The sequence below is a fragment of the Chlorocebus sabaeus genome, chromosome 28 (genome assembly GCF_047675955.1).
Source record: "Chlorocebus sabaeus isolate Y175 chromosome 28, mChlSab1.0.hap1, whole genome shotgun sequence".
Classification (NCBI taxonomy): Eukaryota; Metazoa; Chordata; class Mammalia; order Primates; family Cercopithecidae; genus Chlorocebus; species Chlorocebus sabaeus.
The window spans coordinates 13,810,784-13,826,800 of record NC_132931.1 but is presented as its reverse complement, the minus strand read 5'-3'; the positions used below and the strand labels follow the sequence as shown (position 1 = coordinate 13,826,800).

Sequence of the window (16,017 nt, the reverse complement as noted above, 5' to 3'; positions counted from 1 at the left end):
ATTAGCTGGATGTGGTGCTGTGCACTTATAGTCCCAGCTACTCAGGAAGCCAAAGAGAGAGGATCGTTTGAATGAGCTGGGAGGTTGAGGCTGCAGTGCACTTCAGCTTGGGTGACAGAGTGAGAGCCTGTCTCCAAAAAAAAAAAGGGAAAATACTTATTTTTAAATTTAAAGATATAAAATATTTAATTATAACGTGTGTCCACCTAATTCATTATCCTTAAATAATTCAGTTTTTGCCAGCATTAGATATGACTATGCAGAACAACCACAGAAAAGCCCAGAATAAAACCTACTGGGACAAATCGAATGTTGGAATATGGCCGGGCATGGTGGCTCGTGCTGTAATCCCAGCTACTCAGGAGGCTGAGACAGGAGAATTGCTTGAACCTGGGAGGCGGAGGTTGCAGTGAGCCAAGATTGTGCCACTGACTGTACTCCAGCCTGGGAGACAGAGTGAGACTTTGTCTCATAAAAAAGAAAAAGAATGTTGGAATGTTTAAAAAAAGTATTCAAAAAACAATGTTCATAGAACCTTTTGTCCAGAATAATACATATCGTTTTGTAAAATAAATCTATTCTGCCATATACCATAATAAATTTGGAACCATATCAGTGACTGTACCAAGAATTTATAGTTACTTAAGTACACAGGCAAAAAATGTTCATGTTAAACTTAGCATGTGACATGTCAAAACCAGGATTTGACAATATAAAAAGTTAATGTGGTTTAAAATTTTGATTAAAGCTAGTATGATCTAGTAGAGTGGCTTTTTAAAAGAAAGATTTATACAAAAATATTCTCCAATTAAGTCTTCCAAAACAGTGTAATCTTCAATGTCTTCTGAGGTTTTTTTACACTTTGCATACATCTTATTTGATTGGTAGTACAATTTCAGTTCCTGTAGGTTACTTTTTTTTTTTTTTTTTTGAGACAAGAGTTTCACTCTTGTTGCCCAGGCTGGAGTGTGATGACGCCATCTCGGCTCACTGCAACCTCCGCCTCCTGGGCTCAAGCGATTCTCTTGCCTCAGCCTCCCTAGTAGCTGGGATTGCAGACGTGTGCCACCACACCTGGCTAATTTTGTATTTTTAGTGGAGGCAGGATTTCACCATGTTGGCCAGGCTGATCTCATACTCCTGACCTCAGGTAATCCGCCTGCCTTGGCCTCCCAGAGTGCTGGGATTACAGGCCGGAGCCACCTTGCCTGGCCCCTGTAGGTTACTTTTTGCATTTGATTTGTTACAGATACCAACATATACTTTAAGATAAACTATTTTGAGTTAAATAAAGATTGGAATGTTTTTATTTGGTTTTTTTCCTTTGAAGTAAACACATCAGAATTGCCTTCCATTGCTGTCGGATTGCAGTGACGCTTTAAGAGTCTGGAGGGTATAGACCCTCCTCATTTAGATGCCACTAATCTGCATCTTCTCCACCCTGCAGCCTCACTTGCACAAGATTGTGAACAGCTCTATGGAGCTCGCACAGACTGCCAAGGAACCCTACAACTACTTCTTGCTGCTACGGGCGCTGTTTCGCTCTATTGGTGGAGGTAGCCACGATCTCTTGTATCAGGAGTTCTTGCCTCTCCTTCCAAACCTGCTGCAAGGTCAGAGCAGTGACTTTGGTTGCCTTTTAGTCTTGTGTGTCATTTAGTCATGTGTCTAGCCATCTGATTGCTGAGTTTCATCCTCTGTAACTGGTGAGGGTCGTGGTTGGTGGGTTGGGATGTGGCACATCCGCTGCCTCCCTGCCCCCCCCGGTCCCCCACTGGGACTTTGAAGGGCGCTGCCTTCAGGGATGGGCCCTTCCCCTTCCTCCTTAGCACTGAATGGGATTTAGGTTTTAGTTGTCCTGCCTAGGGCTTGGTTGCATTTTCATAGTGTTTGGTAAGCAAGTCTAGAAGGTGATTTCTAGTGGTTTAGCAAGATCAGAGATCCCTCGATTGAAAGAGAATCAGAACAAGAAAAGGCAGGTGACGAAGCTGACTTACAGTTAGTTTATATTTTCATTTAGCTTCTTATTTGCATAGCTAGAATCCTGTAATTCTTGTATAATTAGGAATGCTCTCAAGTTACATAGTTAACAGGGATCTGGGTTCATTGAATGCTTACGGGGTGTGTGCTGATTGGAAACACTGTCCCAGGAATTCATTACACTTCTTGGTAAGGTGAGCTCTTGGCAAGGGATTGACCCTTCTCATGTATTTCCTTAACTTCCTTAGAGAAGTGACATAGGCTCCCCAGGAGGCGGCAGGCACATCCTTTACTGTTGACTGAAATGGCGATGAATCTGCCATGAGAGGGGCCATAACCTGGTGCCATGTCCGGATTTAACCCTGTCTGCGGTGGATCCCTGCCCGAGCCCCTCTTTGCACAGTCTGATTTCCTCCTGGGCTCTCAGCTGTCCCCGAGGGTGTTCCTCCCTCCCAGTCTCATTCAAGCTGACCCTGTGCTGGGAACTCAGCCCCTTGCCCTCCTCCATCCCTCTCATCCTTTAGATTTGGGACCTGGTTCTGCTGCCCCGTGAGGCCATCCCTGATGGCTCCTCTTCTCCCTGAGTTCTCGTCCTTCATCCTGCCTGCCTGTGCCGCACAGGATGTGCCTTTTCTCAGGTCCACTGCCACGTGCCTTTCTCTTTCTAGCCAGTCTCGGCTCTCAGTGGCACTGTCTCAGGAACGGGATCAGTAGAGCCTTAACGGTCCTCGTGAGTGGTGGGGAGGTGGACTTTATCAGAAAGAGGCTCCTCGCCATTTATAATACACAAAAATTAGTTTTAAAAACTGTTTAGGCCGGGCGCGGTGGCTCAAGCCTGTAATCCCAGCACTTTGGGAGGCCGAGACGGGCGGATCATGAGGTCAGGAGATCGAGACCATCCTGGCTAACCCTGTGAAACCCCGTCTCTACTAAAAAATACAAAAAACTAGCCGGGCGAGGTGGCGGGCGTCTGTAGTCCCAGCTACTCCGGAGGCTGAGGCAGGAGAATGGCATAAACCCGGGAGGCGGAGCTTGCAGTGAGCTGAGATCAGGCCACTGCACTCCAGCCTGGGCGACAGAGCGAGACTCCGCCTCCAAAAAAAAAAAAAAAAAAAAACTGTTTAGAGAATAGACCTCAGCTGTGGTTTATTGGAAGTCTGATAGTACAACATAATTAAAAAATAATTTATGATATAAAAGGATATAGTACTATGATTATAATTTAAATTATAATTTATAACAGTTACATACAGCCTGCTGTTGCCGCTCAGAAGGGATCATGAGTGCAATTATGGGACAGATGTTACAGGATGGATTCTAAGGGCACAGAGGTCTCCCTGCAGTCGTGCTGGTGTGCACGAGAGAAGGAGGGGCAGTTCTTTTGGTGTTTCACCCGGGCCCGAGTCTGGGCAGCGTCTTCCCTCTCTGACGGCTGCACCCCCTTTCCTAGGGCTGAACATGCTTCAGAGTGGCCTGCACAAGCAGCACATGAAGGACCTCTTTGTGGAGCTGTGTCTCACTGTCCCCGTGCGGCTGAGCTCACTCTTGCCCTACCTGCCCATGCTTATGGATCCCTTGGTGTCTGCACTCAATGGCTCTCAGACATTGGTCAGCCAAGGCCTCAGGACGCTGGAGCTGTGTGTGGACAACCTGCAGCCCGACTTCCTCTATGACCACATCCAGCCGGTGCGCGCAGAGCTCATGCAGGTAAGATTTTAGTGAGGTTGTTAGCTGGCTGCTTCCCCGGAAGCAGTGGGCTGTCATTATGCTGTCTGTACTCAAGAGTGGGCTCTCTGCAAGATGGACTGGTGCAGCTCTCTGCTTACTTCGTGAGTCTTCTGGTGGATTGAAATATGTAAAGACGGCTGGGCACGGTGTCTCCTGACTGTAATCCCAGCACTTTGGGAAGCTGAGGAGGGTGGATCGCGTGAACCCAGGAGTTAGAGACCAGCCTGGGCAACATGGTGAAAACCCATCTCTACAGAAAATACAAAAATTAGCCAAGCATGGTGGCCCACACCTGTAATCCCAGCTACTTGGGGCTGAGGCAGGGGGATCACCTGAGCCCAGGGAGGTCGAGACTGCTGCGAGGCATGATCACACTGCTGCACTCCAGCCTGGGTGACAAAGTCAGACCCTGTCAAAAAAAAAAGAAAAAGGAAATGTGTAAAGAAATACTGTTGGTACTGAATAGACATTATTTTGCAGCATTGCCAGTTTTTCAGAGAGCTTTCACAAGGGTTATATTCTTTTTTTTTTTTTTTTTGAACCTCTCTATCCAGAAAAGATCTTCAGTTGCATAGTAAAGGGATATTTACTCTAAAGGAAAAATACAGGTGTTTGCTCCACCTTACCCAGAGGGAAGAAGAAGCAGATAATAAAGGAGGTTGTTTTGAAGACACTTGTATATTTGTTGATTAAAGTTCATATGTTTGCCATGCACAGTGGCTCATGCCTGTTATTCCAGCACTTTGGGAGGCTGAGGCAGGCAGATCACTTGAGTCCTGGAGGTCGAGACCAGCCTGGCCAACATGGCGAAACCCCGTCTCTACTAAAAATACAAAAATTAGCCGGGCCTGGTGGCAAGCCCCTGTAATCCCAGCTACTCGGGAGGCTGAGCAGGAGAATCACTTGAACCGTCTCAAAAAAAAAAAAAAGAAAAAAGAAAAGAAGAAAAGTTGATATGTTAAAGTTAGTTTTTCCTACATATTTTGCTATTGTTACTGATTTGTGATCTGGTTGGTAATTGTTGGAGGGTTAGGGTGTGTGTCTCAAAGCATCTGCCCCTGTAGTAACAGGTATTTGGCCCCAGATAGGAGTGAGAGTATGAACTTTAGATGATGGAGGCTCAGTTACTCCTAGGAGTCTCTGGACAAATTACATTGGAGACTGCGGCTAGGACTAAGTTTGAGGTTGGGAGATTTTCCCTCCCTGTCCTGAGATTTAGATCTTGGGCTTCATCTAGGCTAGAAGAAGATGGCATAGGGGCCAGGCGTGATGGCTCATACCTGTAATCCCAGCAATTTGGGAGGCTGAGACAGGAGCATTGCTTGAGCCCAGGAGTTCCAGATCAGCCTGGACAACATGGTGAAATCCCATCTCTACTAAAAATACAAAAAATTAGCTGGGTATGGTGGTGCATGCCTGTAGTCCCAGCCACTCACGAGTTTGAGGTGGGAGAATCAGTTGAACTCAGGAGGTTGAGGCTATAGTGAGCCATGATTGAACCACTGTACTCCAACCTGAGTGACAGAACAAGACCCTGTTAAAAAAAAAAAAAAGATAAAGATGGCATAGGGCGTGGGTCAGAGTCCCTGCTGGTCACTGGGGGATTGATGAGAGCCTGCCTTTAGAACAATAGGGTTGGTTCTACAAGACAGACCCTGCGCCTGACCCAGGGTGCATGCACAGCTTGTGGGAGAGGAGGAGGGGGTGGTTCTTAGGCCTTCTCACCATCCATGAGGCAGATGGCCCAAGAGAGACACACACAGGGTCAAGGCCACAGGAACCACCACAGGCCTCCAGATGAACAGCACAGGGTCAGCCTCTCCCAGTCCCATCAACCAGCTAAGACCATGCGAGCACAGCGGGAGGGCTTGCTTGTTCCCAGGGCTGCCCCCTCCTGAGGACACCCAAGGGTTGGGTGGGCCAGATGGAGGGTAGATGAGGCGAGAGGTCTTAGACCCCACCTTTCTGACAATTACTAAGAAGCCTGTTTGAATCTACAGGAACGTAAGAGAAATTGGAATTTTGCTTGGTTTAGAGAAAAGTTCAAGATTTTATGTTGAGTATTGCTGGACATGAATATTTGGCATTGTTAAATGGAAGGTGATTTAAGAAAATAGAGTTATGACCGGGTGTGGTGGCTCACCCCTGTAATCCCAGCACTTCAGGAGGCTGAGGCAGGCGGATCACTTGAGGTCAGGAGTTCAAGACCAGCCTGGGCAACAAGGCGAAATCCTGTCTGCACTAAAAAAAATTAGCTGGGCATGGTGGTGCATGCCTGTAATCTTAGCTACTCAGGAGGCTGAGGTGGGAGGATTGCTTGCTTGGACCTGGGAGGTAGTGGTTGCAGTGGGCCGAGATTGCACCACTGCACTCCAGCCTGGCTGACAGAGCAAGACTCCATATCAAAAAAAAAAAAAAAAAAAAATAGACTTACACAGTGACCTGTAGTAATTTTTAGGACCTCCGATAATTCACACGAAAAAATGAGGGGAAATTTACAGAATTTTTTGCGACAGTTGAGTGTGGATGTTTCTTAAATGCGGGCGCCTATAGTCCCAGCTACTCCGGAGGCTGAGGCAGGAGAATGGCGTAAACCCGGGAGGCGGAGCTTGCAGTGAGCTGAGATCCGGCCACTGCAGTCCAGCCCGGGCTACAGAGCAAGACTCCGTCTCAAAAAAAAAAAAAAAAAAAAAAATGCAGAGTCCACATAAACTGACTTCTTCTCCGTAGTCCTGTAATGTAGGTGCCTTCGTGATCGGTGTTTTTCCTTTGCCACCCTTTGTAATGTAAGATTTGAAGTGTATGAGACAATTTATGTCGTGTTTGTAAGTTATAAAGCCTAATAAATAGACTTAATAAACCTGAGAAGTTGCCATCCCACCCACGACTGGAACCTCACTACTAAGTCGCATCCCCCTGCATGCTCCTCCCCACCGGTTTTGTTTCTTTTGAGATGGAGTTTTGTTCTTGTTGCCCAGGTTGGAGTGCAGTGGCACAATCTTGGCTCACCAAAACCTCCGCCTCCCCGGTTGAAGTGATTCTCCTGCCTCGGCCTCCCCGGCATCTGGGATTATTACAGGCATGTGGTGCCACACCCAGCTAATTTTGTATTTTTAGTAGACACGGTTTCTCCATGTTGGTCAGGCTGGTCTCGAGCTACTGACTTCAGGTGATCTGTCCCCCTCAGCCTCCCAAAGTGCTGGGATTACAGGCCTGAGCAGCATTTGCCTAAACAAGGTACTGCCTAGTTTTCTTGCTTTGGAGCTCCGCAGCCTTTAAAATATGCTGCCATTTATATTCTAAGAGCATGGATGAACATTTATGTTTACACGTGTTCTCTCTTTATAAAGACATAAAACTTCCTTGGAAGAACATGCAAGACTAATAACATTGGTTTCCCCAAAGAAGGGAGAGCAGTGTGTTTGGATAACAGAGCTGGGAGGAAGGATTGTCGCCAAGCAGTGTTTCGTCACTTTGAGGGTTTTTTTTTGACATGGAGTCTCCCTCTGTTGCCCAGGCTGGAGTGCAATGGCGTGATCTTAACTCACTGCAGCCTCCATCTCCTGGGTTCAAGTGATTGTCCCACCTCAGTCTCTCAAGTAGCTGGGATTACAACTGCCTGCCACCATGCCCGGCTAATTTTTGTATATTTAGTGGAGACGGGGTTTTGCCCTGTTGGTCAGGCTGGTCTCGAACTCCTGACCTCAGGTGATCCACCCGCCTCAGCCTCCCAAAGTGCTGGGATTACAGGCATGAGCCACTACGCCTTGGCCTCCCTTTGAGTTTTGATCTGAACCTCGTGAAGGCATTACCTTAAGAGGACCTTAATGAAAGCACGCTGATTTTCAGGCTCTGTGGCGCACCTTACGCAACCCTGCTGACAGTATCTCCCACGTGGCCTACCGTGTGCTCGGTAAGTTTGGTGGCAGTAACAGGAAGATGCTGAAGGAGTCGCAGAAGCTGCACTACGTTGTGACTGAGGTTCAGGGCCCCAGCATCACTGTGGAGTTTTCCGACTGCAAAGCCTCCCTCCAGCTCCCCATGGAGAAGGTAAGCTTGGAACTCTGTGACATTGTTGTTTCGTTTTAAGCCTTGTGAAGATACTGTTTCAGTGTATGTGAAATGTTCATTAGACCTGGGTCTTAGGCAATCTCTGAGTAGAACCAGATGTATCAGGTGATCAGCCTGGTTGGCACAGGGGCTTTCCTAACGCCAGGAGGCCAGTGGAGGGATGTCACCTGAGAACTTGGGACCTTGGAGCAGCCCTCTCTCCTGGTGACCAGGAGGAGATGCCAGCCCATCCCGCCGTGAACTCCGTCCATTCTGATGCCGGCTTACTGAGAACCTGAGTAGAGTCCATGCGTTTCTCTCTTCGCAGCCACATGCAGTGCCTCGCGTTCTCCCATTCTCTATCAAAGCGCAGCTCTCTCTGTCTCATTCCTGGCTCTCATCCCACTGCTGACAGTTCCTGGGTCTCAGACCCTTTAGAGACCCTCGTTTTTACTATGTAAAAAGCAGACAGTGCCCCCGCACCCTGCTGGAGTGTCCCGTCTGCTGCCTTTGCCCTGTCCGTGTTGAATACCTGCCATCTCTCCTCCCTGCCCTGCTGACTTTTCTGCTCCCTGTCCTAGTTCTGTGTCAACATCGTCCCATCGTCACGTTGGCGTTTCCCCCGACTCTGTCCCCAGCCCTTCCCCACATGGTGTCAGCACTTGTTTCCACGTCTTTGCAGGACATCATCTAGCTGTTGTGTATTGGGTATTTTTTTAAGCATATTATCGTAGTCTTTGAGTGGATCCGCGTGAGTTGGGCATTTCAGTAAGCTGGCTGCCTGCTGGGGTCCTGAGCCTCTTGCAGATCTGATCTTCAGCCAGCATTGTGTGGCCTGGAACCGCTGCAGGCCCTCCCTTTGCTCTGGCTAACTCCGCCCTGCCCTGCTGCATAATCGCGTAGCGCTGGGCATGTTTACCTCTGTAGAAGACATGTGCCCGTGTAGTGGCTTCTGTGTCCATGAGTAAACATTGGGAAGGGAGATGCCAGTACAGATAAGCGTCACTCTGGAGTTGTTTTCTGTCATCATCTCAGTCTGCCTGTCCCCCCAACTTCTCAAGCCTGTGCCTCCTCCCCAGCCCTCCCCAACTCCCACCTTATGAAGCACTGTTCCCTCTCCAGCCTCAGGGTAGGTGCAGTCTCAGCTTCTAACCCAAACCTTTATCCACATGCTTTCCAATTGAATGCTACTCTCCTCCTAAGAAAACTGGATGGCTAAAATTCTGTCTTTTGAAAATAGTAACATCCTTGTGCCTGCAGTACTCTCCCACATCTTAGGTAATTTCCTTAAGATAAAATTCTGCTTGTTTAGCTGCGTTCTTGTTAAGGTTAGTATTAGTAGTGAAAACTAAAACGTCTGACTTTTATTTGACTCTGTATAGACTAAGAGCTCCCCCCACCCCCCAAAAAAATCCCTTTAGAAGTAGTTTTGCCCCAAAGCAGCTGAAGTCTGGAAGAAATCAGGTTTTGCAGAAAAGTGTGAGATAGGATTGTAAGGGTCCGGACCCCGTTACAGAGGCTCATCGTGGTGCCCATCAAGGCTTTCTCTCTGAGCAGGACGACATCCTGCTGGCACTGGCTGCAGCACACCCTGCATAGCAAAGGAGCCCATGAGGTAAAGGGAAAGATGAGCATGGCTAAGCCAAGCGCCAGTGAGTTTCCATTAAACCATTCTGCTTTTGGTGTAAGTGGCAGTCCTTGATTGTTTTTTGGAAGGTAATTGGCTCATAGATTATATTGATTCTTTAAAATAAATGTTAGAAAGTATCACCATTTATGACTGTTACTGACCAGATCACACACGGTTTCTCAGTACCCCCAAAGAGCACGGACACTTAAGCTGGAGTTCATCTGAGAAGGAGCTGTTGTCATGCTTGTGTGCACTTTGTGTCTCCAAGCCTGGCAGGGGCTGGAGGGGGAGGGCCTCTGTCCCTGTCGTCACCCTCTCCTGGTTCCTCACACAGGGCCTGGGTAAATTTTTAACAAAGATTAGTTACTTGATTTATACGTACATAATTATTGTTAAAGGCTTCAGATTACTTTTGTGTGTGGTTGTGTCTTCCCCACTATCTCAGTCAACCCCATGGGAATGAATAGAATAAAAATGTGTGCATGTAGCTGTGTAGGCTTTCTGCAAAAAATGATGTCAACCTTTTTCTTTCTTAAAGAGTGAGTTTAGTAAAAGCTTAAGAAGCCATCTTTCAGTTTTGAACCTAGACACAGGAAAGTCTGCTTTGCAGAAAGTTCATTATTATTCTTATTAGGACCTTGATGAGTGTGTGTAGGTGAGGCAGAATCTGGTTTAACCCAGCAAATCTACCACAAGAGGCTCTCCGAGCTCACTTAGTTCCTGTAATCTGCCATCGGCTATTTGAACATGAAATTGTTAAAAACTCCATCTTGGCATTTTAATTTGAACTGTGCAATTCCTTATTTCATACTTCCACCACCTCTTTTGGAAGCTTCATCAGGTGAATACCTATGAGGTTGTATTGGCCCACTGTGCTCTCTTCAAAAGAAAATATGCATGAGACTGGTGCCATGGCTTAGTTGGTTAAGGCGCCCGTCTAGAAACGTGCATTAAGATTCTTCTGGGTGCTGCAGATGCTTTCAGTGAAAGCTTTTCACAATCATGTAATTTCAGCACAAACTGTAGTTTCTTTGTGTCTTGGTTTTAGGCCATTGAAACCGCTCTGGACTGCCTGAAAAGTGCCAACACTGAGCCCTACTACCGGAGGCAGGCGTGGGAAGTGATCAAATGCTTCCTGGTGGCCATGATGAGCCTGGAGGACAACAAGCACGCGCTCTACCAGCTCCTGGCACACCCCAAGTATGTCGGCCGCTTCCTTCTCTGCGGTTGGGTGGATCCTGCTTTAGGAATTGGGACCGTAGAGGGCCTCCCAGGTTTCCTGGTGCTAGGAGCAGGCTCCTTTAAGTCCAGCAGATGCCGTATTATCTACCTACTCCTTCTTCTTGAGGCCTTAGAGAAAATGGAAATGAGAACTGGGTGCTTGAGAATTAGAAGGGATCACAGTGGTCGCCTGCCTTTATTGTGTCTTGTCACCACCTCCATTAGTTTGTAAGCATGAAGAAATCAAGGGCAGGTCCCTTCTCCCTCCCTTTGTCTCACCATTCTGTCCACAGCAGCTGGCACCTGAAAGGCATGCAGTGGACCCTCTACATTTTCAGTTCACAGTGATATTTCTCATGTGATGTCTGTATCTTGCTCTTACCTCTTGAGACTGTGCATGACCTTAATGTAATGATCTTTTGAGGTAACACATGTATACCTTTTTTCTGCATTGTAAGTTTCAGGGGATGGATTTTTCCTATTTATTTTCACATTCGTCACAGCATCAGAAATGATGCTGAGTATATAGTAGGTGCTCAGTTGTTTAAAGGACGTTGAAGAGAGAGGACTCAAGGTAACCAAATGCACCAGGAAGTAAAGCAACATGAGTAAGAGCCAGCAGAATCAATGGAAGGCAGAAATAGACCCACACAGGCTTCAGGTGTTATAGGATGATCAGAACTAGGTTGTAACTTTGTTTAGAATGTTTAAATTAATGTAAGACAAACTTGAAAATACCTCCAAGAAATAGAAACCTATAAAAATTGCCCAAAAAATTAAAAAGAGAGAGAACCTTTAAGAAACTGTCAAATACTTATCCAGAAAGATGGAAAATTCAAGAGAGAGTAAAAGACATGAAGAGTAGAGGGAAGTAGCATCATTTACTTGAAACCCCTCAAAAAAAGCAGAGGGACATAATGACTGAGAATTTCCCAGAACTGATGAAAAAATTAATGTGCAGATTCAAGATGTTCAGTGAATCCAAAGCAGGATAAATAAAACGAAATCCATACAGACAAACTATAGTGAAACAACTACAAATCAGAAACAAAGGGAAAATCTTAAAAGATGGCAGAACAAAAAGATGACATTCAAATTAATGATCTCTTGGAAGCTGTGAAAGCCACTGAACTGTGGAATAAACCTTTAGTCTGAAAAAAGAATTGCCAATGTAAAGTCATGTATCTGGTACAGTATGACCCATGAACAGGGATGAAATAAAGATGTTTTCAGATAAAAACAGAAATCTGCCACCAGCACATCTTAAACCTCACTCAGACAGAAAGTTCCTCCATGGAAGATTGGGGATGGGGGAGGGAAAAAGAGCCAAGAAAATGATAATTTGTGACCAAATGTAAACAGGATGCAGCTAAAGTGATTCTCACAGGGAAACTTACAGCCTGAAAAAGAGTACTGTAACCCCAGCACTTTGGGAGGCCGAGTGTGGGTCACCTGAGGTCGGGAGTTCAAGACCATCGAGACCAGCCTGGCCAACATGGTGAAATTCCATCTCTACTAAAAATACAAAAAAAATTAGCTGAGAGTGGTTACGGGCACCTGTAATCCCAGCTCATTGGGAGGCTGAAGCAGGAGAATCACATGAACCTGGGAGGCAGAGGTTGTGGTGAGCCCAGATTGCGCTACTGTACTCCAGCCTGGGTGACAGAGCAAGACTCCATCCAGGTATTGCTGAAATTAAAGCAGAGAAATTACCCAGGCCTGTCTGAATGAGAGGGAAGTGAGCAGATTAAAAATTTAAAAAGAAGTCCTGGTGGAGTCATCAGCTCAGGAGTTGGGTGTCATGATGCCAGATCTGATTTTGCCTTTCAGCTTTACAGAAAAGACCATCCCCAATGTCATCATCTCACATCGCTACAAAGCCCAGGACACTCCAGCCCGGAAGACGTTTGAGCAGGCCCTGACAGGCGCCTTCATGTCCGCCGTCATTAAGGACCTGCGGCCCAGCGCCCTGCCCTTCGTCGCCAGCTTGATCCGCCACTATACGATGGTGGCAGTCGCCCAACAGTGCGGTGAGCACGAGGTCACAGTGGGGCACGGGATTGGTTCTTTGACTTCTTCGGATGCTTTAAAAACTTGATCAGGACATTTTGTTGTTCTAGAAAAAGCTGAGTTTGGCTGATTGATTTTTGGCTTTTCTAATTTTGTATTTACTACATTGATAATTGGTATTTCAGTGGTGGGCACTATATCAGCTTGAAAGTTATTACCTACCAAGTTTTGTTTGTAAAATAGACCCGATTTAATAATACTTCTGTGTTCAGGTGCTTTTGGACAAGCTGCCTGTGAAACAGACAGTTTGTGGTCACACTCACTGCTCGCCTTCCTCTGCCTGACTGTGTTTTCCAAGGCCAGTCTTGCCCTCCAGAAACTTCTCCATCACCTGCTCCCTGCTCTCCAGCCCATGCCTCACAGTCTCCCCTGCAATGCCCGTTTCTGCTCCCAGGATCCTCATTCTGCTGTTCTTCCTGCCTGGAATGGCAGCTCACCTCCACTTCAGTGGCTCTCATGCTCTTGGTGGTGAAGGACCACTTGTATTCGTTCATTTTTATTTCCAATCCATTGTAGATGATGTCTTTGTAAAAGACAGTAAAAATGGCCAGGCACAGTGGCTCACACCTATAATCCCAGCACTTTGGGAGGCTGAGGCAGGCAGGTCCCCTGAGGTCGGGAGTTCGAAACCAGCCTGACCAACATGGAGAAAGCCCGTCTCTACTAAAAATACAAAATTAGCCAGGCATGGTGGCGCTTGCCTGTAATCCCAGCTACTCAGGAGGCTGAAGCAGGAGAATCGCTTGAACCTGGGAGGTGGAGGTTGTGGTGAGCAGAGATGGTGCCATTGCACTCCAGCCTAGGCGACAAGAGCAAAACTCTGTCTCAAAAAAAAAAAAGAAAAAAGAAAAAAAGAAAATAAAAATGTAATGATGCTGCCAGTTGCTACGTAAGTTTCTGAAAACTTATTGTCAGTTTTGGCATCTCCTCCTAGACAAGTCACAGTTTGTCTGCAGACCCCAGTGGAGTAGCACTGCCCAGTTTGTGTCCTTAAAGCTCCTCACCCTTAAGATCAACCAGCAGAGCACATAGAATTTTCCTCTTTAACTTTTCTTGGCCTGACCAGTCAATACTATACAGTTTAGCACTTTGTTTCTCAGTGTTTCTTCTATGTTAACATTGTCTTTCTGGCAAAACTAAGCTTCTCAGTAACTTCCACCTTGGACCTGGGTACCTCTGAGGCGTTACCTCATAATGTGACCGACTGTTCTCTGCCATAGCTGGATGCCATTGCTTTTTGTTGTTGTATGTTAGGAATATCTGGAGCATAACCCATGGTCATTCCCATGCTCTGCCCCTTGGCCTATTTAAAATTTTTTATTAAAAAAGGTTACCTCATTGTGGTTTTCTTTCTTTATTTTTTAATTTTTGTTTTGTTTTGCTTTTTAGATACAGAGTCTTGCTTTGTTGCCCAGGCTGGAGTGCAGTGGTGTGGTCACGGCTCACTGCAACCTCTCTATCTGCTGAGCTTAAGTGATCCTCCCACCTCAGCCTCTTGAGTAGCTAGGACTACAGGCGTGTAACACCACGCCCAGCTAATTTTTTAAACAATCTTTATGGAGATGCATCTCATTATGTTGCTCAGGCTGGTCTTGAACTCCTAGCCTCAAGTGATTCTCCTGCCTTGGCTTCCGAAAGTACTGGGCTTATTTAATTGTAAAAGATTGTAAAAGTGGCATGAGCCACTGTGCCCGACCCCTGTGGTTCTCATCTTGAACTAATATATTTTTGAGTTATGATTGAGAAATATCTGAAAATAACAGTGTATCATAGATAACTTTCAGAAAAATATAGCCTAAAGCCATATCGGACCACTTAATTTACATATAATTGCAGTTTAACAGAAGTTGACTTAAAATCTCAGTGCTGGCTTTGTGGAGTTTTTTTGTTTGTTTTCTTGAGACGGAGTCTTGCTGTGTTGGCCAGGCTGGGGTGCAGTGGTGTGATCTGCAACCTCCACCTCCTGGGTTCAAGTGATTCTCCCGCCTCAGCCTCCTGAGTAGCTGGAATTACAGGTGCCCACCACCATGCCCAGCTAATTTTTGTATTTTTAGTAGAGATGGGGTTTCACCATGTTGGACCAGGCTGGTCTCAAACTCCTGACCTCAAATGATCCTCCCGCCTCGGCCTCCCAGAATGCTGGGATTACAGGCGTGAGCCACCATGCCCTGCTTTTTATGGAGTTTCTAACTTCAAGGAAAACATCGGGGAGTTCTGCAGTTTGAGGGACAAGACTGTTCTCGTAAATGTACTCTAACGTGCCTCCCCTCTCTCTCCTTTTAGGCCCTTTCTTGCTGCCTTGCTACCAGGTGGGCAGCCAGCCCAGCACAGCCATGTTTCACAGTGAAGAAAATGGTTCGAAAGGGATGGATCCTTTGGTTCTCATTGACGCAATAGCTATTTGTATGGCATATGAAGAAAAGGAGCTTTGCAAAATCGGGGAGGTGGCCCTGGCTGTGATATTTGATGTTGCAAGTATCATCCTGGGCTCCAAGGAGAGGGTAAGGAAGGGTTGAGGAGTGTCTTCTGATTTGGAGGGTGTCTGTACCTGAGGGTAGTCCTTCTAGAAACTGATAGTTTAAGAATTGAGGCTGGGCGCAGTGGCTCACGCCTGTAATCCCAGCACTTTGGGAGGCCAAGGCAGGCGGATCACCTGAGGTTGGGAGTTCGAGATCAGCCTGACCAACATGGAGAAACCCCGTCTCTACTAAAAATAAAAAAAATTAGCCAGGTGTGGTGGCGCATGCCTGTAATCCCAGCTACTCGGGAGGCTGAGGCAGGGGAATCACTTGAATCTGGGAGGCAGAGGTTGCGGTGAGCTGAGATCACACCATTGTACTCCAGCCTGGGCAACAAGAGTGACTCTGTCTCAAAAAAAAAGAAAAAAAAAAAGAATTGCAGTAATGTGTTGTGGTTTGTTCATTTTCCTCTCCAGGCCTGCCAGCTGCCCCTGTTTTCTTACATCGTGGAGCGCCTGTGCGCGTGTTGTTATGAACAGGCGTGGTATGCAAAGCTGGGGGGTGTGGTGTCTATTAAGTTTCTCATGGAGCGGCTGCCTCTCACTTGGGTTCTCCAGAACCAGCAGACATTCCTGAAAGCACTTCTCTTTGTCATGATGGACTTAACTGGAGAGGTAGGTGACGGGCAGCCCCAATCCTAACCATGCTGTTTTTGAAATGGTGGTTTCCTGAAGAATAGTATAACATCCTTCTGCAAATATGCTCTCCAAGCAGCATGGTGACTTTGATACTCAGATTTCATTTCAGCATTTTTGCTAAAAGGACAGCTCAGAGCTCCCATAGGTCTTCTGTGGGTATCCAACTACCTGTTTGCTTTGA

The 16,017-nt window shown here is 46.6% G+C and overlaps 1 protein-coding gene across 13 annotated transcripts in view; it reads left to right on the top strand.

The window, feature by feature from the left end:
* The window catches only part of TRRAP (transformation/transcription domain associated protein), a 136,081-nt gene that overhangs the window by 36,900 nt on the left and 83,164 nt on the right, over window positions 1–16,017 (top strand). For all 13 annotated transcript variants that reach the window (XM_008018692.3, XM_008018689.3, XM_008018680.3 and 10 more), the window contains exons 19-25: window positions 1,448–1,613; window positions 3,431–3,687; window positions 7,558–7,758; window positions 10,437–10,588; window positions 12,440–12,639; window positions 14,963–15,180; window positions 15,615–15,812. In XM_008018692.3, coding sequence (XP_008016883.1) covers window positions 1,448–1,613; window positions 3,431–3,687; window positions 7,558–7,758; window positions 10,437–10,588; window positions 12,440–12,639; window positions 14,963–15,180; window positions 15,615–15,812 — 1,392 coding nt within the window. The remainder of the gene's footprint in view (window positions 1–1,447; window positions 1,614–3,430; window positions 3,688–7,557; window positions 7,759–10,436; window positions 10,589–12,439; window positions 12,640–14,962; window positions 15,181–15,614; window positions 15,813–16,017) is intronic.